The sequence below is a fragment of the Strongylocentrotus purpuratus genome, unplaced genomic scaffold (genome assembly GCF_000002235.5).
Source record: "Strongylocentrotus purpuratus isolate Spur 01 unplaced genomic scaffold, Spur_5.0 spur5_scaffold_7, whole genome shotgun sequence".
Taxonomy (NCBI): Eukaryota; Metazoa; Echinodermata; class Echinoidea; order Camarodonta; family Strongylocentrotidae; genus Strongylocentrotus; species Strongylocentrotus purpuratus.
Window position 1 is genome coordinate 7,842,060 of NW_022145613.1, and position 26,661 is coordinate 7,868,720.

Here is a 26,661-nt window from a genome sequence, read left to right on the forward strand (position 1 = left end):
TATCCATCTGTTGAACAGATGGTAAGCTATCCACCTTTTCATTCAAAGTTTTCTCTACATCACAATATCATTTGTGACATCATACCTGTTGCCCTGTGGTATACACTTTCCCATCCAATTCCACAGACTTAAACACAGCCCAGGGTTCTTGTTGTTTCTTGGGTAGATCTGGCCTCGTGATGTTCTCCACGTAATCTCTGATGAAGCAGATCTGCTTGTCATGGGTTTCGTGACACTTGTGCAGCCAATCAGTGAACTGTTTGTCGATCTTCAATCTCTGGGGCTGAAAACAAGAAAACAACGTTCCAACTGTTATTTATACAATTTTATATATTATTATTTTGACCTGATCTTCTATTATCTTCTTTTATCTTCTCCATGCTACAATGGGTCCCAATCCAGGATTCAAACCACGGATCTTCATGTACGACATAACTAAATGCTGAGCTTTTAAAGGCCCACTGCACTACTTGTAGCTACTTGCGCCCTCTCTATATTAAACAATGCCTAATCGGTGACCATTGGTCCCCCATGATCCTCTTTTTCTTATGTTAACTGAGAGCTGAGTTGATGAGATAACCACCTGTCCAGTGACCTTGCAGGGCGGTCTAATCCCTCCTGTTAACTAGTACTGATAAGCTTTAATGTCCCTTGAGCATGCATTCTCTCTAAACTAGAAACATTTTTGTAACTGTTTTGTTTTCTTACGTGATCCCCAACAACTCTCTGAAAGGCAGCATTCCTATCACTCAGTTTAATCTCAAAGTCCATGAAGGTCAGTTTGTTTGTGCTGACCTCAAACTGATCGTTGGCAAAGAGGGCGCCAGATACCCTGTTGTAGCACTCGACAGGAATGTTGCCTCGTTTCGTTGGCTTGGCACACCAGGCAAAGCTGATGGTCAAAACAAATGGATAGGCTCAAGAGGTTAAAATCTGATTGTAGCAAATATATTGGAATGCCCACTTATTTTCATTATTTCACTTATACTGTATATCTACTGATTTATACAAAAGTATATGACTTACGGCGCTTGCTCTACAATGTCTCACAAATTCAACGTTCTTGGTCAGTGTTATAAATTCAGATTATTATCCATTAATAGTCTTTGTTGGCATTAGTATTATTTATGAGATGATGTCGTAGCTGGGAACAGGAAAGTCGTGAGGGCTGACATGAAGGTTGACATAGACTCAGCGCTCCTGATAATTATATTGTGGAAGATTATTCCACGGCTTGGGTCCAGAGAAGTAAAAGGCTCTGTCACCCCAAATTGTGCGACTGAGAGTTTCTGTCGGAAGAGCTGGGTCGGCTGATCTCAGACTTTTATGCCATCACTCATCCATTCCTCATACAATATTGTATTTTTCGACTCATTCCATCAATATATTCGTAATTCCTTCAATCATACATTCATCCAATCTGTCACACCTTCAATCACTCACATCAACTTCGTTGTATACAAGATGAAAGAATGATACTGTCATGCTGTATGATACCATATCCATGAAGCAAACAGAAATACTTCAAAATAAAATGTTATGTGCCTCCATGTCTCAACTTTTTAAACTGCATGATACTTACCCAATAATTCATGAAGAATGAATTTTTAACCAAATTACATTCAAAGGAAAATGAATTCCACAATCATTCAAATTAGGACGGTTACTCTCGACAACTCACTCTTGGACCAGTGTATATGGAATAAGCCTTCCATTCCAGTAGCACTTAAATATGGCTTTGCTACCCCTCGCATGTTTATCTTTGTTGTCATCAGTCTCGTCATCGACATCCTCAAGTACTGGAGAAATTAAGCATAAAAACATCTTATACAAGTAAATTTCAGGCTTTGATAAAGTAATCTGATCACTTTTCAGGAACTACTATTCCGATCAAAAAATGAAAATGTTTTTGTCTTTCTCGCTCTCCCACCCTCCCTATCTCCCTCCCTCTCTCCTATGCTCTCTCTCTCCATCTCTCTCTCTCTCTCTCTCTCATCTTTCTTTTTTTTCTATCTCTCTTTTTTTTTTCTTTCTTTCTTTCTCTGTCGCTCTCTCTCTCTCTCTCTTTCTCTGTGGTATATCAAAACTTAACGTGTCCTTAAAAACATGCTAAGGACAATGCAAACGTCAACAAAAACAAATTGGAGTTGTTGGCAGTGTTAATTTTAAATGTTATATTCCTTTGTAAAGTTCAGCATAATGTAGATCTCCTGTTCCTTTAAAAATAATGGAGTCAAATTACACATAACAAACCAACAACAACAACAAAATCACGCCAACCTGATTCATTATCAATTGGATACGACTCCTTGTCGAAGAGGAATGGATGATATCGAAGCACGCCGTCTACCAGTCCAGTTCCTAACGAAACTTTGAATTCAAACGTGTCCTTGGCAGACCTGATATATTTGGATTGGAGGTCGTCTACAATGTCTCTGAGGTTGAGCTGCTGGTGCTGTTGGCCCTTCTTGTACGTGGTGATGCTGATGTCAATGTTCTTGTAGGGGTTTGACGTACGGTACATGGCGTTAGATAGGTGGGACTGGTTGCCTTGGGGACCATGGATGTAGTAGTGGTAGACGTTTCTATAATGACAATCAGGGAAGACATACTGAAGACATATTAAAGAGCTAAATGAAATGGAAGGCAAATGACCCCCTATAACTTTGCAACCTTCACCAAGCCACGATTTCATTGAATTCTGACTATTCTTCAGTCTCCTTTATCACATAATACCTAATCATTTTTAACGGTTTGTATTTGATTTAATCTCCTTTATTAGTTGATTATTGGTTAAACATATTGCTCCGGTTGTCTCATTTTAGCTCGCTGGAACATTGCCAGCACAAACCACTGACCTCTTCCTCCTGGACGGATCATCGCCCATTCCCATTCACTATACGTTACGTACTAAAAGGCTGTATTGTCTGATCGTTCATGAATATTCATGTTTTTGCTTACCTCGTCAAAATGTTTGCTTTCACTAAATTGAAAAATGACGGTGGGGGTTGGATGAAATGGACATAATGAACCAAGCAGAAGTGGTCTATAATAATTCATGCTTCTTATCCTTCGTGTGCTTAAACTATAATCTTAAAATCGCTTGGCAAACTGAGTCTAAAATTCGACTTGTTTCACATGTGTATTATAGGCAATGACGAGCTTGCAACCTATTTTGATCAAATTGCGGTGGGTGAACTTTCAAAAGTCAATAAGACATGAGGGTTCCAATGAAAGAGCTAGTGATAACGTACTTCGGGGTGGATGTGCTTGTCGTTTAGACAAAAAATGAGTTTTTAACGATTTGGGGGGGGGGGGTTAAATTCCATAGGCTAACCAGGGCTAACATGTTAGGCTGCTGACTCTGACGATAGGGGGCGTTGTGAAATGAGACTAAACGGAGCTGTATGATCTTGATATTGACAAATCTTTCTACGAATCATCTTTTTTAGGACAGAGAAACACGTATTGTTCTCTAAAATCAGTGGGCTGAACATTTCTACGTTATCTTTCAAGCAATACGGTTCTAGGACAATTACCCCCTGGGCAATCACCCCCCGGAAAATTACCCCCCGGAAAACTACCCCCAAAGGACAATTACCCCCTGGAATATAACCCCCCGGAGAATCACCCCCCGAGGACAACTACCCCCCAAGGACAATTCCCCACCGGAAAATTACCCCCCGGAGAATTACCCCCCGAGGACAATTACCCCCCGAGGACACATACCCCCGATGACAATTACCTCCGAGGGCAATAACCCCCCGAGGACAACTACCCCCGATGATAATTACCCCCCGAGGACAATTCCCCCGATGACAATTACGCCCCGAGGACAACTACCCCCGATGATAATTACCCCCCCCCCCCCCCCCGAGGTCAATTCCCCCCGATGACAATTACGCCCCGAGGACAACTACCACCGTGGACAATCAGGATTCAATAGCAAAAGACGATCTGACACATTGAGAGATGGCTACGAGCCCATAAGATCCCCTGCATGAACCCATATTCTTTCAAATACTATAGCACGTTGTCTTCCTCATTACTACACATTTCCCTTTTGTTATAATTTATGCAACGCCAGTGCGGTTGCTAATTTCCACGAAGGATGTAAGTTTTAGGTAATTATCCAGCCCTTTTCAAAATGCATAGAAATACATTTCTCTGGAGCAGCGTCATTTTAACTTTTTGTTAGTCACGGTACCCTCTTAAGAAATGAAAATTTTCTCCCAGATCCCAAAGTCTTTACAGACTATTAATTTTGCTCTGGCTCTCGTCAAGTACTATGCACACACTTATGGGCACATTTAAGAATAAAAAAGGAGAAGACATTTTTAAACTGGTAAACAATTAGTTTGTAATCCACACACTAGAAACTATTTAAAGTACTGTATGCGGGCACCTTGCCGCCGAATGTACATAAATAAATAGTGATATATTCGGTCATGACCTTGATACACGAATATGAGGATATTCGGGCCTCTTGTTGCCCTTATTTGCCTTGCTGTCAAAATATTGTCAACGAGCGAGGAAGGAAGACTCTTTAGTATCTTCAAAAATGTATATCCTCTCATGTAATGACATATTTTAACCGTTTCTGGTATTAGATTTTTTTTACAAAATAAACGTTTTCCAAATCGTTCTTTTGCGGCACCCCGGTTGAAAAACGCTGTGCTGGAGTTAAAAAATCATATGAGATGAATTACCAGATAGCGGATATTTATTTTCTTTTGACTTGGCACCGTACATATAACTTGAAGGCAATTTCTATTTCAAAATAACTTAACGTAAACGAAAACATATTATACTTCAGCAAGTTCAGCATGACAACAGAAATAAATAGATAACGTGAAGAAAACCTTAATCATGGATCATGGCATGGATGAGGGCCCATTATACATACAAAGACAAATACACGATCAGCTGATTAAAAAGTTAAAGAGGATGCATAAAGCAAATCTTACAACCTAATTTCTTTGCTGTGCCATTGATGGTGAGAGAGGCTGTAACGCGTACTCATCTGCGCGCAATGTATTGTTCAATTTCTAAGAATGTAATTTATGTTCTTAACTCGGTAGCAAAACTACAGGGGAATTGGGCAACCTCCAACCCCCCCCCCCCCATATCGAATTAAATAATTGGAAATGAAAATGAACGTTTATACAATTTTCTGTAAATAGCAATTTGGAGATAAGCTTGCGTTATACGTCACAGTGTTTTAAATTCCTCAGGGTGAATGTCATTGGGGGTAGTTGTCCTCTGGTGGCTATTATCCTCGGGGGTAATTGTCCTCGGGGGTAGTTGCCCTCGAGGGTAATAATAATAATAATATATAATAACGTTTTATTTACCCAGGGTAGCCACTTCAGTTATGAAACTGCTCTTCCAGCGGGCCCTGCATAACATAATATGTTATTACTACCCTTCTCCAATCTAATATGGTGAGCGCCTAGCTAGAAGGCAGAAGGTCCCATTGTTATAAGTCTTTGGTATGACTCGGCCGGGGTTCAAACCCACGACCTCCCGTTTATGAGGCGGGCGCTCTAACCACTGAGCCACCATACCCAGTAGTGTCCATGAGGGGTAATTGTCCTCGGGGGTAGTTGTCCTCGGGGGTAGTTGTCCTTGGGGGTAATTGTCCTCGGGGGGTAATTGTCCTCGGGGTAGTTGTCCTCGGGGGGTAATTGTCCTCGGGGTAGTTGTCCTCGGGGGGGAATTGTCCCCGGGGGGTAGTTGTCCTCGGGGGTAATTCTCCGGGCGGTAATTTTCCGGGGTAATTGTCCTTGGGGGGTAATTGTCCTCGGGGGGGGGGTAATTTTCCGGGGGGTGATTGCCCAGGGGGTAATTGTCCTGATACGGAAATGGAGAACGGCTTCAAAATATTTTATTTTCATAGAGAGTCCAGGTTTGTAATCCAAGGTCTGTTTATATACACTCACTCACTTACAAAACCTGAAGGGGGTGGGGGGGGGGGCTGAGGGTTTTGAATGGATATCTGGGGTTGATACCAAACATTTACCTGTGCCCTGACCCAACACCTGTCTCTCGTATGTAAATGTAATCAAGAACACTATACGTGAGAAACTTACGCCAGTATTCTGCTCCATCTGCTGAAGTCATCTTTGAGGAACTTGATGTGCTGTGACTTGATACTGGTGATGACGACGTGGGTAAAGTTCTCCTTCCCTTCCTCTTCCTTGATCAGTTTGTGCAGGGTCTCATATTTTTGTGATACGTGACTGCCCTCGCCAGGCTTTAGGTGTGAATTGCATGAAAGAGATGAAGAAAAGAAATGTTACTGAAAGTATTACAGCTTCGTTATCTCAGCTTCTGCAGATACTTCATATATTCCTCTATCGATAGATAACTGTCCTTGCTAGGCTTTATAAGAGCAAGAAAGGAAACAAACATTTTCATATTTAATCAACCACCCACCTGCCTGCTTGTGATGACGTCGCTGTAGATGTCTTCTTTGTTCTTCTCTCTCCTTTCAAACTCTTCCTTTGATACCAACATCTCATGAACATCCTTAGAATCTTTGGGTTTACTGATCATCTATAAGAAAAGATGTATAACATGGGCAATTTGCATTGGGTATAGAATCCATTGCACATATAGGGGTACATCTGAGATATCAGATGTAAATTATTACCCAGCAGACTTTTTGAAAAAGCTACACTAAATAAATAGGTTCATGATTGATTCTTCAAGTCTGTATCAGAATAGTGAATTGTAAAGGACAAGAAATCACTGTTGACTTAACAATCTTTAGTTATCTTTACCAGTCAATCATTTAGAGTTTTTTATTCTATAAACTCATTGTGTTCATGGAACTCTTACAAAAGCTTACCAAACTAATCTAGAACATACTTAGAAGTTTGCATGACATCTGATAGATAGTAAATTGTAACTTACACCACTGTTGCTTGAAAATCAAACATTGTTTTGAAATAACTACCATGAAGGACCCATTACATTACACTATTATCTTGCACCACATTTAACTGCTGTCGATTAGCTCTTTAATAATAATAATGGTGGCTGCCCCGATTATTACCCTGCCTTTAGCAATGCGGCCATTACGGCGCTCTAGCATTTCAAGGAAATAATAAATAGATACCCATTTACTTCACCTGGGTTGAGTGTGGCAAATGTAGATCGATGTCTTGCCAAAGGACATTAGTGCCGCGGCGGGACTCGAACCGTGGACCTTGTGATCGACATTCCGGTGACATATCCACTCAACCACGACCACCACCCAAATAATATCCCTGTACCATATTGTATTAAAGGAAACCTAAACCCAAAGAATAAGTGTAGGTATTCTGAAAAATGAGATGTATTCCTGCCCTTTGATGTACAATATTCCTTACGAAAATGTACAAGATATATATAAATGAAGATTTTCCTGGCATGATGTGATGCCTTTCAGCATGATATGGGCGCAGCCATTTTCTTGAAAATGTGACGTACCTGTTGAAGTTGTACATGTATCATGCACCAAGCTTTAGTTGAAAAGAATTTTTAAATCAATAACGAAACCTTTACTTTTCAATAAAAAATAATAATAACTGAGATGATAGAAATTATATTAGGTGAAAAATAAATAATAGGGGCACAATTGTAACAAAATTCATTTATAAATACTACACTATAGCAGTTGACAAATATATTTCATTTATGAGAAACCTTCACCCCAGAAGAGCACTAACTTATTTATGCAATTTGCGTTCTGGCAATTATAGTATAAAGGATAATAGCAGGTGAATGAAATGCTTCATCACAACACACGTCTGGGAAAGAAACATCCATAAATTTGAATACATTACTTGATAAACGACTTCGCATAGTACGTCACATTATCAAGAAAATGGCGATGCCCATGTCGTGTTGAGAAACTGTACTTTATTTTTGATTTATTCCTCTTTCATAAACTTTGGTGGGGAATATTGTAGATTTATGGGCAATAATATAATAAATCTCTTAGTATAGGTAAAGTTATTACTTGGGGTTCGGTTTCCTTTAATCATGGGATGAATGTATCAAGGCTTTAAGAATATTTATCTGTTTTAATCGTAAGATTAATCTATTAAAGTGATACAGCAGTTGTCATGGAGTTAATCATGACCAGAAATGAGTTATCTTGCACGGCCAGTAAGTTGCACAAAGCAACCCTCCTCTGTCGATTGGGGCAAATTGCACGTGTGGCAAACGGGCGACCGTGCACTCTATGGAAGAAAGCAATCAAAGTGTTAATAGACTATGTCCGAGGATACAGGCAAAAAGCAAAAGCAACTCACCCTGGCTGAATCACCAATGTAAAACGCTGCTTGCTTTCCTCCTACTCCAAAGTACGAGATGTCACTGTTTAACGATCTGGGAATGACTCTCTCTTCATCACTGTCATAAAATCAATAGTCGATTAAATACAAGAATGGAGAACAAAAATTAAGTTTACAACACCTAATTTTTGTTTTCTAAAAGCTCATGAATTCATAGTAATCTGCCTGTGTTAGTACATCATAGAGGTGTATATTATTGTCACTCTTTCAAACATGATGAATAAAGAACTAAATTATTGCCCAAGTTTATAATATTCGCCGCTTTCTGACAATTGATATAACAATGTATTCAATTTTTGATATTGTTTTCTCTTTTAATCCTACTATATTTCTTTTTCAATGCTACTAAATGAGCCTTATAAATTGGTCTGAGACTTCGTTCAAATAAATTTAGCACTGAATCTACCGCCTGAGACAACAACATGGATTTACTGTTAAACAGATAGAATATAGGTAGATATACAACCCATGGACATCTGGGTTTAAGGTCTATATCTGGGAGTCAGGGGCTTTGTGCACAGATCCTTGACTTGGTGTCATACAGCTAACATGCAGTTCCCAGATGACTAATCTACCGCTTAACCAAATCAAATAACCTAATCAAATTTTATAATGAACATTTCTCTCCTTTCCTTGTGAATCAATTTTTTTAATGAAGTGATGTTACCTGTTGTTCTCTTGATTTAGTCTTTGTCTCTTGCGATTGAATTTAGAGAGTCGAAAGATGGCCCAGTTGTTGAGTTCCCTGGTGGTCATACCCTTGCCATTGTCAAGGACACAAACCATACTCTTATCTCCTGTTTCATCTAGGTACTGATTGAAAGTGAATTATAAAAAGCAGGATAATTAATGGGCTCTTAAGCCCATATCATCTATTTGGAGCAAGAAGGGCATATACTCAAATACTTAAACACATTGATAACATCCTTCTGGCTCTAAACAGACGATATAAAGCAAAAACTAGAGCAAAACCCTTATACCGCACATGTTAGTGAGTACTCTTACAGGCCTTTGTTGCATGCAGCTCCCCCCCCCCCCATCCTTACTAGCCTTTCATCTAAATGTGACATGGTTTTATTTTGGCATAGCAGTTGATTTTTTTGTTTTTTGTTTTTTTTTTTTTTGGGGGGGGGGCAATTTACATCAACAAGGTTGTGAACAAGGCTTCCTGCAGAAAGCCACATCCTCAGCCAGAACCCCATTTCTGCCAAAAATTAATGAAAATGTTAGTCCTGTATGTTAAAAATAACAGCCATTACGAGAAACATTGATTATAAACTTGAAATGAATTACCTTAAATACTGTACTTAACATAAGCCAAGATTGTCATAGTATTGGAAAAGAAGTCTAACCACTGATAAAACTACAAGGTGAAGCAATATTTTTCTATTTGAATACAAGACATAACTGAAAAGAAATATTTACAAAAGACATGATGTAACCACTTTAGACTACAAGATGCTGACTTTCCAATATTCCCCCAAAAGTGTGAGTTTTTCAGCACCTGCACAGGCATTACCATCAGGATACAAACTGTGTATATTTGAGTCTCTAACAAAGGTTATATGCCTGTCACAAAAGTCATGACAGTATCAGTAACTTCAAAGACTAATTTCATTTACCATCCAAATTCCAATGAAAAATAAACACTTTGCACATTTAAAAGAAAATAAATAACTTTAGGCACATACCAATCTGATTTCTATATTTCTGGGTCCAACGTTATTAACCGTGGCTGTAACTGAGTTGTCTATCAGTTCTGCAATTGCAAAAGCTGTTAGGTATAGGAAGAAATAGAACTGACTGGTGTTATGGTGAGATGACATGAATCACATAAATTACCTGTAAACAAAGGTCGGTTTGATGCGAACACACCATATTGTGATATGCAGTGCACACTCTGGCTGTCCACTGATATAGGAGATGTATTTCACTATATTTTTGTTTGTCCATATTTTCAAAGGGAGGGATGTTTATATTTATCAAACAAGTTTTGTAAGTCTAAGCTTCCAAGTGCTATGCACATGACAAAACTTTTTAATACTAAAAGCACTTCTCAGTTGAAGAATTTAGCAAGATTTACTCGCCTTATTATGTTGAAATTTAATTAAAAAAACAGAGAAAGAAGATCGTTCAAGCATTTCAAGAAGTACAATTAGAGCTGAACCTACACGTACTCGTAGCGGTAGGATAGTGAAACGGCCTTTTTTGTTTACTATTTAGCTTGTAAATAAACTGCATTATACTTATCCTTTTATTATTGTCACTATCTACATTGTACATGTATATATACTTTGTGTTTACTAGTTGGTTCATTGTTCATGTTTGTACTTTCATACACTATATACCTATCATCGTTTGTATCTTTGTGTCATTATCTATGTATAATGTATGTGAATTGTATTAATAAGTCATGCATTGCTATTTATACTTTATGTTTGTTTGTACTCTCATACCCCGAGAGGGGTGACACGACATTTGCTCCTGCGACAATTGCTCCGGGCTTTATTTCGTCTAAGATGTAGGGTTAGGGTTAGGGTTTCAATAGGGTTTTATGTTAGGTTTAGGGTTAGGTTTAGGGTAGGGTATAGTGTTGAATCCAGGGTTGAAGTTAGCCATTCGATTAGTGTATGAAATTTACAGCGGAGCAATTGTCGCCGGAGCAAATGTCATGGAATCCCGAGAGGGGGTCAAACAGTCAATAAAATTCTACAAAAAAATTCTACAAATTCTACAAATTCATAAATGAAACCTACAGCCAAACAGAAAGAAAAGCATGGCTCTTAAAGTGTAAGAACAGTGAATTTGAACAGGTTGTTTGGAAATAGTAGTGATGAAGCTTAATAGATGAAAGTAAAGAATTAACTACCAATACCACTGATCATATGATGAAAGATTTCAAGGCTTACGTAATGGATTCTGTCCTTCGCTGGCATAGTACTCATACATGCCACTCCTGATGATGGTGTCATAGTGGGGTTGGTAATCCACCCTCTCCTGGATAGGGGCCGACAAGTCCTGCTTAAGGTGCACAAGCAGTAAGAGAGTGTCTCCATCCTCCACAAGCTCCTCTGAAACGGTAAAAATGAAAAAGTATTACATTTCTAAAGGACAGGGATTAATGTATACAGGGTAAAAACAATTACACACAATTTTTTACACAAAAATTAAAGTTCACACCTTATTTGTGGAGTCACGTGAATTTTAGTAAGTTTTTGTCAGTAAATAAATGGTGAATCCATTGATTTAACATACAAACAAATGAAACACTGTATTTTTTCAATTCTTTTTCTCATGATTTATTGGCATTTGCTTTATCTGAATATGAATGAAAGCTATTCAGATGAAAGCTCCAAAATGACAATTTTTTTGTAAAATGATGAAACACAAGTTGTAATAAAATTGTACTATTTGCAGTAATTATTGACGATATTTTGAATGTATTTCCATAATAGCAAAGGAGGAATATACCGCCTTTACCATTAATGGCTGGTTGCATTGAAATGATTCATCTTGAAGCTTTAATCTCCATCCATACTTTTCAGTAGGCACTATGAAAAGAAACTTTGGTATTAAATAAGTTTGATAAAAATGCTACAGCTACGCTCATGTGTTTCCTGCATGCACTGCTTTGATTTATTGTCCAAAAAATTGAAATTCGTTCCTCACTGGTACAGGTGTATTACAAATAATGTACACAATTATACAAATTATAATAACAACATAACATCAATGGCGTTACATCCAACAATACGAGCGACGTCCCACATCCAGGCACCTCACAATTCAAACGTAAATAGGGAACACTGAAATAGTCTGTATCAGGTAAGCATGTTAAGTACAATGTGATTGCTTGCCTAGGAAATGGAGCAAAGCATTGCAATAGTACAATAATTGCCCTCGTTTTACCCTTCTGTTGTAAACATGAATCGAATCCGGCCCAAATAAACGTCTGAAGCACTCCCGCCTAGTGCGGGGAACGCAGAGGCGAATCCCTGCTCTTTTGAATTATAATCTTGGAACAAATGATGTGTTGGGTCCTTCATAAAACGTGTTACCTTCAGCAATGTACGGTCAACATATATATTTTCTAAACTGGGCAATTCCAAACTGTTGGTGCGCTGAGCAATTTTCCTTATTCTATCAGTTTTCTTTTTGCTAGCACGTGTTCCAATACCAAAGTAACAAATAAGATTGAATGTCAAGATAGACTGAATGATTGATTTATAGAACAGAACATAAAGTGTCTAGTCTTTGTATAGTTTCCTACGTTGTCTAAGGAAATAAAGCCTGTGATTTGCTTTCTTCTGAATGATGTGGACACTTTTCGATTACAAAACATTAATGCTGATTTCACAACCAAAATACTAAAATGGCGAGATTATTTGAAACAGAAAAAGAAATGTTGATCAAAGAAAATTTCACCTAGATGTGGAAGAAATGAAGGACAATTTCCAAATGCTGAAATCAATACCTCTCTGGTGAATGAGAATGGCCTTTGTGAGATTAAACCTACTGTGCAGCATGCATGGTATCCCAAATGAGATATCTATCGTTTGGTAAATTTTCCATCAATACCAAACCAAGCAAATTTTCAGAGAAGGAAAGATTTATAGTTATGAATATGATTACAATGAAAAGGGATTGTGATCGGCACTGATATATGTACTTGCATAGGGCGTGGCTGCAAAATATAGTTAGCCCATTTGCCAGGTATAATGATGTTCATACTTTTTTTTTAAAATCAACATATACATGTTTTGTATGTTATCGTAGACAATAGGCCTATAAAAAGCTGCAATCGAATTTGTAATGTTTAAACATATTATTTTCAAGAATTGCAACTGAAGGTTTATCAGTTTATTAAAGGTATTACAACGTTTTGTGTGTAGGGTCTTGAATTTGGTTCAAATTAACATATTGGAAGCATATGCGATTTTACAATATTCAATGATCGTTGTCGCGGTTGAAATCGAGTCTAAAGTGATGGAATTGTAAAGAATAAACTCTTTATGTTGTATAGCGCCCTCCCAAGACTGATATTACTTTAGCTCTGAAACAATGTTTCTTGAATACAATCGACCGATTTGCTATTCTCCTTTGGAAATGATATATCAGAACTGCATACTCTGAGATTTTCATGGTCGCAGCTATCAAGGAATGGTCTTAGGCGCTATTTGAAATATTTGAAATTTACCTAACATTTACTCACTAATCCAATGTTCTCATGCATAATTATACAAATAATATTCAGCAGTGAGGGCATCAGTAAGAATTACCCACACAAGGTACCTTTGGAACTTTATTTTTTTTAAAGTTTATCACGTCCGAGGCGGTAGCAGTAATTTTACTAACACCCGAACAAAATGGTGTTTACTATTTGTGTTATAAGATGATCAGTCGGTAGAGCAGTGGTCTCGTATTCCGGTGACCCGGGTTCGAAACCAAGTCGATGCGCTAGTGTCCTTTGGTAAGGCATTAATCCTCATTACCAGGTCCCTCGGAGAGGACCTGAAGCCGTCTGGTTGCTTACTTACAAGCATTTATGCTTTCTTAGCAGTCAGGTAAAATAACAACCACCACAATATATTATTTGTTTTTGTTTTTTGTCATGATTTTACTAATGACCGGTCATTAGCATTTGATAATGACCGGTCATTATCAAAATTACGTATTAGGCAAAATAAATGCCTGGCACGTGTACGCTCTCGACCAATCATTTGATCAGGATACACTTCATCATCTTATTATAAGACAGAATAACTTAAGTAGTAATACTATAAATAGGGAGAGCTAATCAGCCCACCATCCATAACTAATTAATTAGACTGTTCCTCTTTGATTGCCAGAAAAGAGGAACACTCTCGTTACATGAGATTAGCATTGGAATTACTTTTTATTTTATTGTTCTGTTTACCTCATTCTTTTTTAGAAAAGTTGTTTTTCAAAAATTTATATTGATAAATTTGAAGACATACAAGATCAAGAAAAAGCAATACAAGACACGATTGGCAGTGTAGAGCAATTTAGGAAAATAAATATTTTGTACACAAATGTATGCAAAATGTGAACTTTCGTTCAATTCTTGGCCCGGCATGTGACTACTAATTGACGGTGACCTCGCAAAGGATTGTCCAATTTTGCAAACTTGGTCTCAAAAGTTGCGAGATACTTGAAAAGAAAACGTCACGAAAAGGCAAGTCACGATCTGAAGCAAGTTCGCGGCAGTTGTGGATTTTTTTTTTACAGTGCGGGGTGGGGGGTCAAAATGCCCATTAGTCAAACTAGGGTTAAAGACTATCTGAGGGTTTTGAGTCATATCACTATATGGAACCAATATAATAACCTCGCCCATCTTCACACGTTGAATAGTGGAAACACCCATCTGGGTAGATATCCTTTGTTCATGAAAATGGGGAAACAGCAAGAAATACAGACATAATAACAAATCAAACCACTTCATTTTATTAAGTGTCGCTTACAAATGTGGGTACACATATTTGTTCATCCCCACATTTCGATCAAAATTTAATAGGCACTGATTTTTTTTTTCCATCAAAAACACCCAGCTGTGTAGGAATCCATTGTTGCTTGAAGGACAGCAATCGTTTGTGCATGAAAATAGGAAAATACACACAGCAAGAACAAAAGAAATATAAAAAAAAGCATACCACAGGTGTTTTTTCAGTAGCCGTGTTTACACGATGGCAATTTTGGTCAGCGTAAGGTTGTTTGTTTACATTCGAAAATAAAAATTAAATTCAAACATGGACACAAACTCACATAGCGTGTTCTCTGTGGATTTTCTTGTATATTTTAGATATTCTAGAATTCTCAATGATTTTTCCTAACGCAAATTTTGACCAAGGTTTGAGAAATGTTGAAAGTAAGTATTATACAGTAGAAGAATTTAATTCTAGTTTTAATTCATCTAATAATAACGGTCAAATGTACGATGACTCAAACTCCATGCATCTTCAAGCCAATCCTGACTTCCAGATTTCCATAATAACATGTCTGAAACTTGGCTCCATAAAAATTCCCCACCTCTATTTAATATACCAAACTATCATAAATTTCGTTCTGATCGTGACAATGATAGAAGGGGCGGAGTAGCGCTATACATACATAATCATTTTAAAAAATAAAGTTAGTTCTGACTTACACACTGAAGGTGCTGAAGATTTATATATTGAAATATTAAATGAGAAAACCAAAAACACAATAGTTGGCATAATGTATAGACCATAGACCCCCTAATCATAATGTAGATATTTTCTTGGACAATTTTGATAGATGTCTTGATACTGTTTCTCGAAAAAATAAAGAAGTTTATATAATGGGCGATTTTAACAATAATCTTTTAAATTCTGATGATAACCACATTGTGAAATTTAGTAGTGCACTGCAATCTTACGCATTTAACTCACATATTGATAAACCAACAAGAATTTCATGTATTTCTCAAACTCTCATTGACAATATTTTTTCGAATGTAGCTCATAACAATTTTACAAATGGCCTGTTGTATTACGATATTTCTGACCATTTACCGATATTTATTAATTCTAAAGTTCACTTTGTTAAAAAAAATGACTAAAAATAATTGTGCAATGTATAGAAAACAAAACAAAACATAATATTAAATATAACGTCAAAGAAATGTCTAAAAATAATTGTGCAATGCATAGAAAACAAAACAAAACATAATATTGAATATTACGTCGACATTTACGCTGACCTTACCCTACTTACACAGACTAGCTCTAAACACGATCTTTGCGCCGACCAAAATTGCCATCGTGTGAAAACGGCTAATGTATTTCCCAACAAAAAAACACTCATCTGGGTTGGAATCCTCTGCTTCTCGGAGGCCAGAAATCCTTTATATGTGAACATGGGAAGAAACCCAGCAAGAACAATTATCCAACATATCAATGCTCAGTTTGGAAGGATATTCATTAGAAGTATACTGCCGCCCAGGTGATTCAAGCGGAGGAGTTGGAGCATATATCAATACATCTTTAAGTACATGCGTCTTGAATATCGCGTCATTCGGGCGGAATCCCTTTGGTTGCAAATTAATATTACAGATAATATAAAATTTACGGTTAAGATAATCTATAGAAAACCGAATACAAATGTAAGATGATCTGTTGAGTGGGTTAAAGAACTTAGAGTAGATAATCATAAATGTGTATTTTTAGGTGAATTCAATATTAATTCTATGAGTGAAGAAAACACAGTAGAAGAGTTTTTGACATCATTACAATGCATAGGCTTGGGTCAATTTATTCAATCACCAACCAGGGTGACAAAAGAATCCGCTACTTTACTAGATCATATATATTAAAATATTATTTTATTTAGCAAAAAACACATGATAACAAAATACAGCATTGAAATAATCAATTAATAGCAAATCACACACAAAATATATGAATATTGGGTGCACCCGGCTGTGCTGCCAGGCCTTGCGCAAAGTTAACCAATTAACTATAGTCCGCAGACCGCCCTCACCTATATCCCAATGAAGTAAATAACAACATACAGAAGATACATAAGTATTACATTGCTAAAAAAAACTTTGCTAAAAACTAAAAAACAATTAATTCAATGAAAACTAATTTCGTGTTAATGGGTAGTAGGAGGAAAAAAATAGGTATGAATGGTGAACTGAAAATTGCTGGTGAGAATATTTAAGAGATTGACGTTGCCATTTTCGTTGGGGTTCACATTGATTGTTTTTTGTTCGAATTGTCAAATTCGTTTTGTAAACAGTGTATTAGAAAGAAAATATGTGCTATCTAGATTGCGACATTTTGTATATAGCAGTACTCTGATATTATATAAAGCATTTATACTACCACACATTTATTACGGAATAGAGGTGTGGGAAGCACTTATAAGGCTAGCCTAAGAAGTATTTTGTATTCACAGAAAATGGCAGTTCGTGCAATTAACATTTACTGAATGAAGAACTCTTACAGCTCCAATGTTTAAAAGATTGCGAATCCTAAATGTGTATAATTAACATGATCTATCGATTTCTAATTTGTTTGATTTAGTCAATGACACTTTGCCTCATATTTTGATATATAGTACTGTGACATTATAGAGCATATTCTACAAGACAAAAAGAGGGTGGACAATTACGTCCAAAATATAGAATGACACAAGGTCAATTTAAATTGTCTTTTGTGGCTAGTGAATTGTGGAATGGATTACCTACTAATGTCAGATTAACAAGGTCTAGAAATACGTATCGAAATTCTCTTAAAAGTGATTTGTTGAACAAATCGTGAAAGAAATATCAAGTGTAAAAACCTGCAAATGTACACAAATTACATTTTTACATTAACAGTTTGTATATTGCAAGACATCTTTAAGTAGTCTTATTTTTTTTTAGTATCGGTTGTATTTGTAAATTCATTATTTTTGTTTTGCTACGTTTTCTGAACCGGTTTGAACAAAATACTTTGTTAAGCTGTTTAAAGGGTTAGGCTCGACAAGCACATGTGCTATTATCTGGCCCCTTTTACCAACCAATAATTTCTCTTCCTGTATATGTAAACACATTGTATGAATGTATTACTGTGTTGCTGTTAGTAAAGACATTCAAAGAAAATCAAATCAAACATTGTATTTTCATTTATTGGACTTTACGAGAAAGAAATTAATTTTGACGTGTCTGTTAGGTAAAGAGTACACCTTACAAAAATAGGGGAAACATAACCAAACAAATAATAATAATAATAATTCCAACTTCTTATCCCACCAAATGACTGGATTATTTGATTGTAAACAAAATCAATTAATTGGGTTTCACAAGCGCACGTGGGGGTTATTGATTTTAGCATCTTCTGCTCCACGGGAAAAAGTGAAAAACTGGCCCGGCGCAAGACATTGGTGGCGTGAATCTCTGTTATCATCGTGATCTTAGGCGTGTTTAGCATTGTCGTTGGTGGTGGCTGAAGTGGTGTACTTCTTCGGTGAGCAGGTGGTACGCGTGGTATGTTGTAGGCGCAATTCAAGGACCGGTTTGGAGTCCCAGTGCTAAATGTGCTGCCTTCCCTCGACACCAATATGTATTCTCTTCACTACACTTCCCATTCACCACACCCATAGAATAATCGCAACACACTCTTTTAATAAGTCGACGAATCAACACCAAGCAAATTCTTGTTGAACCAATCACAAGCAAGACGGTTAATTAAAATCATCAAATTGCAGCCCTTAAAAACTTCCTTTTTTCTGACAATCGAAGGGGAACAAGAGGGAAACAGTCAAAGGAGCTTTTGATAAATGCTAATTAGTCGAAAGGATTCATTCATGATTCATTCCTGAGTCATTCATGACTCGATAATTAGGCGCTAATAAGGTTCTCCCTGTCTGGTTAGACTATTATAATTACTATATTAGGTCATAATTCATGATAAACAGCACATTAACTGTTTATACATCTGAATGCTAGCCGCACATTGAATACAGTACACCCCAAAAATAGTGTCACTGTACTGAATGATATTACTAATTAAATCATAATGAACTGTTTTTCTTCATCACAGCCAATTCTGCATGCGATGAGTGAGCTCCATCAGAAGAAAAAACGTATAAGTGTACATGACATTACATGTTGAACATAAATTCATAATTACCCCTTTCGCCTTGATTATGGCTGTGTGGTGGTACTCAAAAGGCTATGCATGGGGCTACTTTACAAAGCCTGTCACATTCACCAAAGAGGTGTTTTCAAAAATTGATTTTAGATTCAAAGTTTCTCCTGGGAAGCTGAAATTTCTAAATTAGGTAGTTTATACGCACTTCTTAATAATGAATAATCAATAAAACAAGCAATATTTTCAATGATCACTACATTATTTTTAGCAAGGCAATGAGCACTTCAGCCCATATTTTTGATTTATTCACAAAATAATACGAACATTAAGCAATGTGTTAGGAGGTGTTGGTGCCCGCGATATGTTTAATATTATAGTCAGTAAGATACACGATTTTTCAAGCATTTCCTATTGGGTTGCGATGAATAGCTTCAGGGCCCTCGAGGCCCGCTCAGGTGCCCCGAAAATGAGGTCATATTACTTTAATTAACTAGTAATTTTAGTATAACGCAGTTACACATGTATGTAGAAAAAAAATTCACTTAACTTTAATTCGATGTTCTTGAATCACTTGTTACATTTGGGCTTTTAAAATTGGATATGTGAACCTGAGACATTTTGGCTATCAAAGCCTCATACCCCCAATGTATCATTGTATTTTTGTACCGAAAAAGAAATTTTCATGTGACCCAATTACCCCCAAAGTAGTTTAAAGCAATTCACTTGACTGTCTAGAGTTGCTGGAGCAACTCCGTGGCCTTGTGGTTTTCTGTACCTATACCATGTCACTGCATTGATGATAGCGTTTTTTTTTCTACACCAAGGAACATTCTCATCTAAAATATATGTTTTGAAATACATTAAAAGACTGGTGGGCCCCTAAAACATAAGATGTGGGCACTTTGGGCACCAATTTTAAAAAATGTTTCAAAAAGCTCAGTTGAACACCATTTCCCTGTTGGAGCTGTCGGTGTACCTAACTAAAAGGGGGTATTGAAGAATTTTAGATTGTGTGAAACAGCTTACCATAAGTCTCATCTGTATTAATCTCATCTCTGTTGGTGGTAGCAATGACAAACTCTCCATCATATGGAATTCCAAACTCCTATAATTACAAATGGAATGAAAAGATAATTCAAGATTAAAATGCCCTGAATCCGTACAACACCATAGGGAAAGGAAATAACGGTGTCATCTGCGTACAAAATAATGAAGTTTGCATGAATGAAAAACTGAGGTTAAATCTTTGATGAAAACTATGTATAACAATGGAATAAAAAATGGAATGTCAGATAATGAATTGTTTGACCCATGTCAATCTGCCTACAGGCCTGGTCATAGTGTGGAAACATTACTTGTCAACTTAACTGATACTATTTTTAGAGAACTGGATTGCGGTAATATTACTGCTCTTGTTATGTTAGATATGAGCTCAGCTTTCGATACAGTAGATTACTCTATCCTGACTCGAAGGCTGAAATCATTAGGTATCAAGGGTACCGCCCTTAATTGGTTTATATCATATCTCTCTGAACGATCTCAGTATGTAAAAATTGATAATTCTACCTCTAGTAAAACTACTATGAAGTATGGTGTACCCCAAGGTTCGGTAGGAGGACCACTGCTCTTTTCTCTCTATATGCAACCAATCAGCAAGATATTTCACAAACATTGTATTAGTTACCATTGCTACGCAGATGACATCCAAATTTATCTTTCTTTTAAACCTACAATGTCTTCACTGTCCTCAGCCGTTTCAAAACTTGCAAAATGTCTAGAAGAACTGAAATCCTGGTTAGTATCTAATGGCCTTAAGCTAAATGATGATAAATCTGTGTTTTTATTATTAGGTTCCAAGCACATGTTAGGGAAGGTTGACTATCAATCGTGTCATCTCCATATTGGAAAAACGTGTATCACTCCATCAAAAACAGCTCGTAATTTGGGTGTAATATTTGATCAGGAAATGTCCTTTCGTAGTCACATAACACATATTCAACAGAGTGTAAGGTACCAATTACGTAATCTAAGTTTCATAAGAAAGTGTTTATCTAAACCTGCGGCTGAGATCTTAATTCATGCTTTAATTTCTTCTCGTTTAGATTTTGCAAATTCATTGTTCTGTAACCTTCCAAAAAAAGATGTCACAAAACTGCAACGACTTCAAAATTCTGCAGCCCGCCTATTAACATTCACTAAGAAATCTGATTCCATATCACCAATTCTCCGTTCTCTCCATTGGTTGCCAGTTGAAAAAAGGATTATTTTTAAAATTATGTTACTTGTACATCATTCAGTTTACTCTCTTTCTTCCCCTGCATACCTGAGCAACTCTGTTTCAAAATACAACCCCACACGAAGTCTTCGCTCCTCATCAGACACACTATTACTTAATACACCCAGAATAAAACATGCTTGGGGTGAACGGGCTTTCTCAGCCATGGGTCCAAAACTGTGGAATAAGCTCCCCCTAAAATTACGTCAACTGTCATCGACAGAAACATTCAAATTACAACTAAAAACCTATTTGTTTCTTTCGTTGTAATTATTGCAATATTTTAATTTACTATGTCTAGGAGAATTCCGAATTTGTTTTTCGGTTTATTGTTTTTTCTTTCTTATGCCTGTTACATGTACTCTTTTCTAAGCGCCATGAGCACCGAAAGGTGGACCTGTGCGCTATACAAGTAGCCACTATTATTATTATTATTATTAATGTCCCCCATGATAAAACGTTGACAGTCAAGAATTTTTGTGAATTCCAAAAACTTTTCATAATAATATAAAAGATCAGATTTTGAGTTTGGAGGCAGATACCAATTAAGAAGTAATATTGATTTCGTCTTTTTGAGACGTATGAGAATAGGAATAGCTTCAAGGCCAGACAAAAAAATTCAAATTCTACGCGTTCATGTGCGTTTTCATCGAGCGATTTAGGTCAAAAATCTTGGGCGGCGAATGAAAAGTAAGCAGGTGCCTCCCGAATTTTAACTCCTCGCTAAAACTTTAGCGACGACCGAGCGATTCCCTAAGAAAAAGCGGTGCCCGGGCGGCCGCCGGTTGACGCCCGTCAAATTTGCTAAAACCTCGCCGCCCGGCCGCCGAGAACGCTACTTTTTGGGGTTAATGTGACCATAGCTTTACATGTTCACTTTGGGTGATATTAGAGCGCTTTTGCAAACACGGCGGAAGGCAAAGACGACGGTAACGCGAGCGAAAAAACATTCTGTGCATGCGCGAACCAGAATTTTCTCAGCCTGTTCATGTTCACGATTGTACGTGGCCATGATAGCGTTCGTTCCCTAAACGCGACGGAAGAGCTGTATCGCTGTAATTCTCCCGTCGTCTTTGCGAAATCGCTCTACTGAAACTCGCTATAGTTCTATTTCAGACGACGTGTATGACTTTGTATTTCAAGTAAACTGGGTATTTCCACATGCGTAGGTGTCGTAGTCTACCTCGCAGCAGGGAGTCAGAAGATGTATAAAATAATATATATTATCTCTCTCTCTCTCTCTCTCTTCTTCTCTCTCTCTCTCGTGTCATGTTATCTTTCAGGCATATCAGCCGGGAAAAATAAAAATATACATTTGTACTCACAAACACACACATACATATACACCACTATAGCAAGTTCAACTTTGAAATCACAGTCTCTGAATTAATTGATTTTTTTCATATCACAAAACGTAAACCGTTGCCATCTTTATGGTCTTCGGGCTCAGTACGGTTACATATTCACTTTGGGTGATAGAAGGGCCTTTTAGATTGAGTGGACGAGAACGGCGGAACGTCCACTGATCATGCGTGTCTATGGCAAGCCGTTTCAACATTTATTCCTATTTCTGGATATGAAGAAGTTAATTCTTGATATCTAGAAATACGAGTAAATGTAAAAACGGCTTGCCATAAACACGCATGATCAGTGGACGTTCCTGCCGTTCTCGTCCTCTTAATCTAAAAGTCTTTATTAAAACTCGCTACGTCAACAATGATTTGGGCACCTTAATTGTTCTACTTTAGACGACGTGTATGTATTTCAAGAAAACTGGGGATTTCCACATGCGTAGGCGTGAGTCTGCAAGCACAAACCCTGGTCAATCGTAAAAGAGAGTCTGTACTATAAGACTACCATAGGCCATGTACTGTAGCTGCTCCTGACACAACCAGTAGGTAACTGGGCTAGGCTTCTCTCAAGGCACAATGATTTTTTGATGAAGTGTCAAATTAGGGTCTGTGCTTGCAGACTACGTAGGCGTCGTAGTCAACCTTGCAGCAGGGAGTTAGAAGTTGTGTAAAAAAATATTATCTCTGTCTCTCTCTCTTTCTCTCTCTCACTCTCTCAGTCCCTTTCTCTCTCACACACTCCCCCCTCGTGTCATGTTATCTTTTAGGCATATCAGCCGGGAAAAAATACAAACAAACATTTGTACTCACAAAAACACACATACATATCCGCCACTATATAGCAAGTTCAAGTTTGAAATCACAGTCTCTAAATAAATTGATTTTTTTTTTTCAAACTACAAAGCGTAAACCTTTGCCATCCTTATGGTCTTCGGGCACAGTACGGTTACATGTTCACCTTAGGTGATATTGAAACTCGCTACCTTAACAATGATTTTGGCACCTTGATTGTTCTATTTCAGACGACGTGTAGACCTATGTATTTCAAGAAAACTGGGGATTTCCACATGCGTAGGCGTCGTAGTCAACCCTCTCACACACTCCCCGTTCGTGTTACGTTATCTTATAGGCATATCAGCCGGGAAAAATACAAACAGACATGTGTACTCACAAACACACACACACACACACACATTACTTTATAGCAAGTTCAAGTTCGAAATCAGAGTCTCTGAATTAATTGATTTTGTTTTCAAACTAAAAAACGTAAAAAAACGCTACCTTTAGGTCATTAAAAAATAAGATGTTTAGCGTCCTGCCTTTTTGAAAAATAGGAAAGAGGAGGCCCTTTTTTTTCTTTTTTTCTTTCAAAAATGGCCGCTCGGTACATTTTCCCTGACAGTCGGGCTATTTTTTTAAATGGCCACCGGAATTTTTTTTTTCCCAAATGAGAAATAGGCCTAGATCATTTTAGCAGTATGTTTTTCATGTGTTATTTTTTTTCTCAAAAATACAACCAAAAAACAGATTTTTTTAAAATTTTAATTTAATTTTTTTTTTTTTTTAAAGGAAGCGGGCGCGGACGCTAAACATCATTTTTTTAACGGCCATGTGGTCTTTGGGCACAGTATGGTTACAAGTTCACTTTGGGTGATAATGAAACTCGCTACCTCAACAATGATTTGGACACCTTGATTGTTCTATTTCAGACGACGGGTATAAGAAAACTGGGAATTTCCACATGCGTCGTAGTCTACCTTGCAGCAGTGAGATAGAAGATGTGTAAAATAATATATATTATCTCTCTCTCTCTATTTCTCTCTCTCTCTCTTTCCCTTTCTCTCCCGCACACTCCCCGCTCGTGTAATGTTATCTATAGGCATATCAGCCGGGAAAAATACAAATAGACATGTGTACGCACTAACACACACACATACATACACACATTACTGTATAGCAAGATCAAGTTCGAAATCACAGTCTCTGAATTAATTGATTTTTGTTTTCAAACTACAAAACGTAAACCGTTGCAATAGTTATGGTCTTGGGGCACAGTACGGTTACATGTTTACTTTGGGTGATATTGAAACTCGCTACGTCGACAACAATGATTTGGGCACCTTGATTGTTCTATTTCAAACGACGTGTATGTATTTCAAGAAAACTGGGGATTTCCACATGCAAAGGCGTTGTGGAATTAGAAGATGTGTAAACTGATATTATCTCTCTCTCTCTCTCTCTCTCTCATTCTCTCTATCTCTCTCTGTCTCTCTCTCTGTCACTTTCTCTCTCACACACTCCCCCCTCGTGTGATGTTATCTTTCAGGCATATCAACCGGGGAAAATACAAATAGACATGCGTACTCACAATCACATACGTATATATATATATTTATATACACCACTATCTAGCAAGTTCGAGTTTGAAATCACAGTCTCTAAATTAATTGATTTTTTTTTTCAAACTATAAAACGTTATCCGTTGCCATCCTAATATGGTCTCGGGGCAAAGTACGGTTACATGCTCACTTTGGGTGATATTGAAACTCGATACGTGAACAATGATTTGGGCACCTTGATTGTTCTATTTCAAACGACGTGTATGTATTTCAAGAAAACTGGGGATTTCCACATGCATAGGCGTTGTGGAATTAGAAGATGTGTAAACTGATATTATCTCTCTCTCTCTCTGTGTCCCTTTCTCTCTCACACACTCCCCCCTCGTAGATGTCGTAGTCTACCTCGCAGCAGGGAGTTAGAAGATGTGTTAAATAATATATATTATATCTCTCTCTCTTTCTCTTTCTCTCTCTTTCTCTCTCTCTCTCACTCTGTCCCTTTCTCTTTCACACACCCCCTCGTGTGATGTAATCTTTCAGGCATATTCGCCTGGAAAAATACAAATAGACATGTGTACTCACAAACACACACATACATACACACATTACTGTATAGCAAGATCAAGTTCGAAATCACAGTCTATGAATTGATTGATTTTTGTTTTCAAACTACAAAACGTAAACCATTTTTATGGTCTTGGGGCACAGTACGGTTACATGTTTACTTTGGGTGATATTGAAACTCGCTTCGTCGACAACAATGATTTGGGCACCTTGATTGTTCTATTTCAAACGACGTGTATGTATTTCAAGAAAAACTGGGGATTTCTACATGCATAGGCGTTGTGGAATTAGAAGATGTGTAAAATGATATTATCTCTCTCTCTCTCTCTCTCTCATTCTCTCTCTCTCTCGCTCTCCGTCCCCTTATCTCTCACACACTTCCCCCTCGTGTGATGTTATCTTTCAGGCATATCAACCGGGGAAAATACAAATAGACATGCGTACTCACAATCACATACGTATATATATATATATAAATATATATACACCACTATCTAGCGAGTTCAAGTTTGAAATCACAGTCTCTGAAGTAATTGATTTTTTTCTTCTTCAAACTACAAAACGTAAACCGTTGCCATCTTCAGGAAATTAAAAAAACACGTTTAGCGTCCTGCCTTTTTGAAAAATAGGAAGGAGGAGGCCTTTTTTTCCTTCTTCTTTTTCTTTCTTCAAAATGGCCGCTCGGTACATTTTCCCTGACAGTCGGGCTATTTGTTAAGATGGCCGCCGGAATTTTTTTTCAAAATCAGAAATAGATCATTTTAGCAGTATGTTTTTCATGTGTTATTTCTTTACAAAAAAACAAATTAATTTAATTTTTTTTTTAAGAAATCAGGCGCGGACGCTAAACATGATTTTTTTTTTTAACGGTCTTATGGTCTTGGGACACAGTATGGTTACATGTTCATTTTGGGTGATAATGAAACTCGCTACCTCAACAATGATTTGGGCACCTTGATTGTCCTATTTCAGACGACGTGTATGTATTTCAAGAAAACTGGGGATTTCCACATGCGTAGGCGTCGTAGTCTACCTTGCAGCAGTGAGATAGAAGATGGGTAAAAATAATATATATTATCTCTCTCTCTCTCTCTATCTCTATGAATTAATTGATTTTTGTTTTCAAACTACAAAACGTAAACCATTTTTATGGTCTTGGGGCACAGT

At 37.3% G+C, this 26,661-nt stretch overlaps 1 protein-coding gene across 1 annotated transcript in view; it reads right to left on the reverse strand.

The window, feature by feature from the left end:
- LOC100891020 (structural maintenance of chromosomes flexible hinge domain-containing protein 1-like) overlaps positions 1-26,661 on the reverse strand; it is a 99,919-nt gene that overhangs the window by 70,027 nt on the left and 3,231 nt on the right. Inside the window, exons 2-12 of the mRNA XM_030973989.1 lie at positions 19,991-20,069; positions 11,255-11,416; positions 10,037-10,119; positions 9,013-9,158; positions 8,304-8,403; positions 6,439-6,558; positions 6,093-6,256; positions 2,281-2,585; positions 1,682-1,799; positions 709-892; positions 86-283 (exon numbers count right to left, since the gene is read on the reverse strand). Of these exons, the coding sequence (XP_030829849.1) occupies positions 86-283; positions 709-892; positions 1,682-1,799; positions 2,281-2,585; positions 6,093-6,256; positions 6,439-6,558; positions 8,304-8,403; positions 9,013-9,158; positions 10,037-10,119; positions 11,255-11,416; positions 19,991-20,069 (1,659 nt within the window). The remainder of the gene's footprint in view (positions 1-85; positions 284-708; positions 893-1,681; positions 1,800-2,280; positions 2,586-6,092; positions 6,257-6,438; positions 6,559-8,303; positions 8,404-9,012; positions 9,159-10,036; positions 10,120-11,254; positions 11,417-19,990; positions 20,070-26,661) is intronic.